The sequence below is a fragment of the Mastomys coucha genome, unplaced genomic scaffold (assembly GCF_008632895.1).
Source record: "Mastomys coucha isolate ucsf_1 unplaced genomic scaffold, UCSF_Mcou_1 pScaffold16, whole genome shotgun sequence".
NCBI lineage: Eukaryota > Metazoa > Chordata > Mammalia > Rodentia > Muridae > Mastomys > Mastomys coucha.
Window position 1 is genome coordinate 54,413,553 of NW_022196898.1, and position 7,100 is coordinate 54,420,652.

Genomic DNA, 7,100 nt, shown 5'->3' on the forward strand with positions numbered 1-7,100 from the left:
ATGGGTTGTTTCCATGTTCTGGCTATTATAAATAAGGCTGCTATGAACATGGTGGAGCATGTGTCCTCAATAAAATTCTTACCAAATTAATCCAAGAACACATTAAAGTGATCATTCACCATAATCAAATAGGCTTCATCTCAGGGATGGAGGGATGTTTCAATATATGGAAATCCATCAATGTAATCCTCTATATAAACAAACTCAGGAAAAAAAAAACACATGATCATTTCATTAGATGCTGAAAAGGCATTTGACAAAATTCAACATCTCTTCCAGTTAAAAGTCTTGGAAAGAACAGGAATTCAAGGCCCATAACTAAACATAGTAAAAGCAATATACAGCAAACCAGTAGCCAACATCAAACTGAATGGAGGGAAACTTGAAGCAATCCCACTAAAATCAGGGACTAGACTAGACAAGGCTGCCCACTCTTTCCATTCCTACTTAATATTGTACTTGAAGTCTTAGACAGAGCAATTAGATAAAAGGAGATCAAGTTGGGTAGTGGTGGCACATGCCTTTAATCCCTGCACTTGGGAGGCAGAGGCAGACAGATTTCTGAGTTTGAGGAAAGACTGGTCTACGGAGTGAGTTACAGGACAGCCAGGGCTATACAGAGAAACCCTGTCTTTAAAAACCAAAATAAATAAATAAATAAATGATCAAAGGGATACATATTGGAAAGGAAGAAGTCAAATTAAATTATCAGTATTTGCAGATTATATAATACTCACAAACAATATAAAGTATCTTGGTGTGAACTCTAACCAAACAGGTGAAAGATCTATATGACAAGAACTTCAAGTCTCTGAAGAAAGAAATCTAAGATCTCAGAAGATGGAAAGATCCCCCATGCTCATAGATAGGCAGGATTAATACAGTAAAAGAGGACATCTTGCTGAAAGCAATCTACAGAGTTAGAAAGAGCAATTTTTTCAAATTCATGTGGAATAACAAAACACCCAGGGTAGTTAAAACTATCCTCAACAATAAAAGAACTTCTAGAGGAATCAGTATCCTGGACCTCAAGCTGTACTACAGAGCAATAGTAATAAAAGCTGCAGGTTATTGGTACATTGACAGGCAGGTAGATCAAATGAAATTGAATTGAAGACCAAGAAATGAACCCACACACCTATGGTCACTTGATCTTTGATAAAGGAGTTAAAACCATCCATTGGAAAAAAGACAGAACTTTCAACAAATGGTGCTAGTTCAACTGGTGGTTAGTACATGTAAGTATGCAAATCAATCCATTCTTATGTCCTTGTACAAAGCTCAAGTACAAGTGGATCAAGGACCTGCCCATAAAACCAGATACACCGAAACTAACAGAAAAGAAAGTGGGGAAGAGCCTCAAGCACATAGGCACAGGGGAAATTTTCCTGAACAGAACACCAATGTTCTAAGATCGAGTTGACCAAAGGGTCCTCGTGAAATTGCAAAGCTTCAGTTTTCAAAGAACACTGTCAATAAAACAAAAAGGCAACCAACAGATTGGGAAAAGATCTTTACCAATCCTAGAGGGCTAATATCCAATATAAACAAAGAACTCAAGAAGTTAGACTCCGGAGAACCAAATAACCCTATTTAAAAATGGGGTACAGAGCTAAACTAAGAATTTTCAACAGAGGAATATCAAATGGCCAAGAATCACCTAAAGAAATGTTCAAAATCCTTAGTCATCAGGGAAATGCAAATTAAAACAACTCTTGAGATTTCACCTCACATCAGTCAGAACGGCTAAAATCAAACACTCAGGTCTCTGGCATTGCTGGTGGGAATGCAAGATGGTACAACCACTCTACAAATGTTTTATGGTTCCTGAGAACATTGGACATAGTATTACCTGAGGACCCAGATATAACACTCCTGGGCATATACCCAGAAGATGCTCCAATGTGCAATAAGGACACATGCTCTATTATGTTCATAGCAGCCTTATTTATAGTAACCAGAAGTTGGAAAGAACCCAGATATCCTTCAACAGAGAAATGGATACAGAAAATGTGATACATTTACATAATGAAGTACTACTCAGCTATTAAACCAATGACTTCATGAAATTCTTAGGGAAATGGATAGAACTAGAAAATATCATCCTGAGTGAGGTAAACCAATCACAAAAGAAACACATGGTATGTGCTCACTGGAATATTAACCCAGAAGCTCAGAATACCAAGATACAATTCACAGACCAAATGAAGATCAATTAGAAGGAACATCAAGGTATGGATACTTCAGTAATTCTTAGAAGGGGGAACAAAATACCCATGGGAGGAAATGCAGTGACAAAAATGTGGAGTGGAGACTGAAGGAAGCACCATCCAGAAACTTCCCCACCTGGGGATCCATCCCATATTCAGTCACCAAACACAGATACTCTTGTGTATGCCAACAAGTGATTACTGAGAGGAGCCTGATATAACTGTGTCCTGAGAGGCTCTTCCAGTACCTGACAAATACGTAAGTGGATGTTCTCAGCCAACCATTAGACTACACACAAGGATCCCAATGGAGGAGCTAGAGAAAAGACCAAAGGAAATGATAGACCTTGCAGCTCTACAGGAAGAATAACAATATGACCCAAGTAGTACCCCCAGAGCTCCCAGGGACTAAACTACCAATCAAAGAGTGGACATGGAGGAACCCATGGCTCCACCTGCATATTTAGCAGAGGATGGCTTTGTTGGACATCAAAAGGAGGAGAGGCCCTTGGTCCTGAGAAGGCTTGATGCCCCAGTATAGGGGAGTGCCAGAACAGGGAATCAGAAGTGGGTATATTGGTCAACAGGAGGAGGGGGGATGTGATAAGGATTTTTTGGAGGAGAGATCAGGAAAGGAGATAACATTTATATGTAAATAAAGAATAAAAAAGAAAAAGAAAGAATTGAAAGAAAGAAATTGAAGAAGATATCAGAAGATGGAAAAATGTTCCCTGGTCAAGGATCAGTAGAATTAACATAGTCATAATAGCCAGTCTATCAAAATGTTTTACAGATTCAATGCAATCCTGCTCAAAAATCCAAACCAATTCTTTGTAGAACTAGAAAGAACAATGGGCTGGGGGCAGGTGGTTATGAAACAAGAGGATTGGAGGCAGGGAGAAGGAGAGAGATAATACTGTGAGAGATTATTGCAATTGGTGGCATTTGGGTGACAATGTAAAAATATAGTGTAGTGGAAACTCCCAGGAACTTATGAGAATTTTTCTATTAATAGGGGATATGGAGCCAAAACTGGATGTCTTCTGTAACCCTTCAAGGCTCTCAGAAGTGAGAATTGGACATCAATCCAGCCAGAAAACCTTCAACCTACAATTTGTCATGTCTGCAAGATGTGCTGAGGTAATGGTGGCACAGAATTTGTGGGAATGACCAACCAATAACTGATATGACTAGAAGCCCATTCCATGAGAGGAAGCCTATGCCTAACACTGTGTGGATGTCAGGGAACCAGAGGCTGGTCATCTCGGAGAACCAGGATGGAACAACATACAACTGGAACAAAAAATATAATGAAATGATTTCTAATGATATTCACCTATACTCAGGTTGTTCCCAGCCCCATAGTTATCAGAAAGGCTTCTTCTAGCTATTGATATTAGCAGCTTCAGAAAACCACAGCCAAACATTAGGTGGCAAAAGACCCTAAGTTAGAGACTTCCCCCTGGTACCCACTTCCGTTGGAGCAAAGGGAACCCTGTGAAAGTTGAAAAGGAAAGTTGAAAAGGAAAGGAACCAGGGGGCCAAGGAGACCAGGAAAACACAGCTCACAGAACAAACTAAGCAGGCCTTTTAGGGGCTCACAGAGGGTGAAGCAAAAATCCTGACACTATGTGGGTCTGAACTAGGTCCTCTTCATATATTTTATGGTTGTCTAGCTTGATGTTCTTGTGGAACCCCTAACTTTGTGTAGTGCTGACTATTTTGCTTGTACTTGGATTCTTTTGCCCCAGTGAGTCACCCTGCTCAGCACTGACATAAAAGTTTGTGCCTAGTCTTATTATAATTTGTTATGCCATGTTCATGTTTGATTGATATTCCTGGGAGGAATTTTGATTTGCATTTCCCTGATGACTAAGGTTGTTGAACATTTCTTTAAGTGACTCTCAGACATTTGAGATTCCTGTTGAGAATACTCTGATTACTTCTGTACCCCATATTTATTTGGGACATTTGGTTTTATTTGAAGTCTAACTTCTTGAATTCTTTGTATGTTTTGCTTATTGGCCCTCTATTGAATATAGGGTTGAGTTTTAACTGTTTCACAGCTCTGGCCCAAGCACCAGAATAGACTTGCCAAGACTCTCCCTGGATAAATGCACAGAATTAGCAGTCCCTTCAGGAGTAAGATTGACCAGTGTGTCACAAAAAGTGGGAAGGTTGAGTAGTGTGGTATGGATATGGTCAAATGAACTGTACAGATCTATGTAATTAACAATGAAAAGTAAAATATTTAAAAAAGAATAAATAATGTAAGTTTTTGCTGAATTACAAGATAAACAAAGACACTCATGCTCTGACTGCTTATTTTATTTTAGTACATTAGGTAGAAGTAATGTGGTTCTGGAAAGGGACAAGAGACACTACACAGAGCCCCTGGAGAAAGGTAGCCGATAGTATCTAGCTCAGCAAAGTTGACTGATCTTGAAGACAGACTCTGCTGGGCAGTTCCAGAATGTGATTCCATTCATCAGGCAGTTCCAGATGCTACTTCTGCTCTTTGCTACTGAGTTGCACCACAGGCTGCAATGCCTCAGAGCTGCTGTTCCTGCTACCGGTCACATTGGCTGGAAGAGCAGCTACTTTGCAACCTAAAACATACAGCATAAATAGGAGATCAGTGATTTCATGTGAGGAGACTGACTGATCTTAAACAAGAGAACTGGGCAGGGGGAAGTGGCCTGGTATGTTGGTACAATGAACTCAAGGGTTGATAAGGTAAGATCAGAAATTACAAGCAGTTATTATATCAAGCCTACCTCCCTTTCTTGGGTATTTTTATATCAACTTGACAAAAGATAAAGTCATTTGAGATGAGGGAACCTCAATTATAAAAATTCTACCATAAGACTAGGATGTAGGCAAGCTTGTGGGACATTTTCTTAACTACTGATCGATGCGGGAGGACCAAGCCCATTGTGGGTGGTGCCATCTCTGGGATGGTAGTTCTGGGTTCTATAAGAAAGCAGGTTGAGCAAACAATGAGGAATAAGGCAATAAGTAGCACCCCTCCATGGCCTCTGAATCAGCTGCTGACTCTAGATTCCTGTTCTTTGGGAGTTCTTGCTCTAGCTTCTTTGATAAACAGTGAAGTAGAAGTCTAAGCCAAATAAATCCTTTCCTTACCAAGTTGCTTTTAGTCATAGTGTTTCATTGCAGCAATACTTTCCATAACTAAGACATTCCCCCATATAACTCAGTTAAGAAATAGCCACTGACATCTTTGTATATAAAACCTTTCTAGGTTGCTTCCCATCTGTCTGGGCTGGTGGCCTAAGCAGACCTTGGACACAAATTTTGCAGCCAATCCCACAACTCCCAGAGGAAGCTCCACTCCCAGGTGATCTAACACACCCAGGATCATAGGATCCTAGATGAGGAGGACACAATATCTGTCCCAACACTGGGAGTAACTGGGACTAGTGGGACCCAGGCATGCAGGAACTCTGCCAACCCAGTGGCAAGGGTTGCTTCCAGTCTGTCTGGGCTGGTGCCCTGAGCAGACCTTGGGCACAAACTCTGCAGAGAGTGCCATAATACCCAGAGGAAGCTCTATTCCCAGGCTATCTAATGGGCTAAGGCTCACAGGATCCCAGAATTACAGGATCCCAGAAACAGCTTGAATCTGAGGAGTTTTGACAAAACCAGGATTACAGGAAGGACAAGCTACAGTCAGATTTAGTCAGGACAGGCAGCGCTAGAGATAACCTGATGGCAGGAGGCAAGCATAAAAAAATAAGCAACAAAAAACAAGGTTACTTGGCATCATAAGAACCCAATACTCCCAACATAGCAAGTCCTGGACACACCACCACACCAGAAAAGCAAGATTTGGATCCAACCACTTATCATGATGATAAAGGACATTAAGAAGTATATAAATAACTCCCTTAAACAAATACAGGAAAACAGCTGAAAGCCCTTAAGGAGGAAACACAAAAATCCCTTAAAGAACTACAGGAAAGAGCAGACCTTGGGTGCAAGCTGTGCAGCCAGTCCCACAACACTCAGGAAGTTCCTCTCCCAGACTCTCTAACACACCCAGGATCAGAGGTAAGGAGGACACAACATCTGTCTGGACACCAGGAGTAACTGGGACAAGTGGGACCAGGCACACAGGAACTCTGTCAGCCCAGTGGCTCGGGTTCCTTCCTTCCATGCTCTCTGGGCTGGTGTCCTGAGCAGACCTTGCGCACAAGCTCTGCAGCCAGTCCCACAACACCCAGAGGAAACTCCACTCCCAAGCACTCTTAACACTCTCAGGATCAGAGGTGAGGAGGACCTAATATCTGTCCCAACACTGGGAGTATCTGGGATCAGCAGGACGAGGTACACAGGTACTCCACCAGCCCAGTGCCTCAGGATCCTTCTGGTCTGTCTAGGCCAGCAGGTGCCCTGAGAATACCTTGGGAGCAAGCTCAGTAGTGAGTCTCACACACCCAGAGGAAGCTCCACTCCCAGGTGCTCTAAGAAGCCCAGGATCACAAGATCCCAGAATCACAGGATCACAGAGACAGTTTGACTCTGTGGAGTTCAGGCACAACCAGGATCTCAAGAACGATAGGCTCCAGTCACATTTAGCAAGGGCCAGTAGCACTAGAGATAACCAGATGGCAGGAGGCAAGCATAAGAATATAAGCATCACAAACCAAGGTTACTTGGCATCATCAGAACCTAATACTCACACCATAGCAAGTCCTGGACACACCATCACACTGGAAACACAAGATTCAGATATAAAATCACTTTTCATGTTAATGATACATGACTTTAAGACAGACATAAATAGCACCCTCAAAGAAACACAGGAGAACACAAGTAAACAGCTAGAAGCTCTTAAAGAGGAAACACAAAAATCCCTTAAAGAACTAC

General features: G+C 41.7%; 1 protein-coding gene across 1 annotated transcript in view; it reads right to left on the reverse strand.

Moving 5' to 3' along the window:
- Positions 1–4,523: 4,523 nt before the first annotated feature.
- LOC116094240 (acidic mammalian chitinase-like) overlaps positions 4,524–7,100 on the reverse strand; it is a 30,303-nt gene continuing 27,726 nt past the window's right edge. The window contains exon 11 of the mRNA XM_031376149.1: positions 4,524–4,819. Within this exon, the coding sequence (XP_031232009.1) occupies positions 4,716–4,819 (104 nt within the window). The 3' untranslated portion in view covers positions 4,524–4,715. The remainder of the gene's footprint in view (positions 4,820–7,100) is intronic.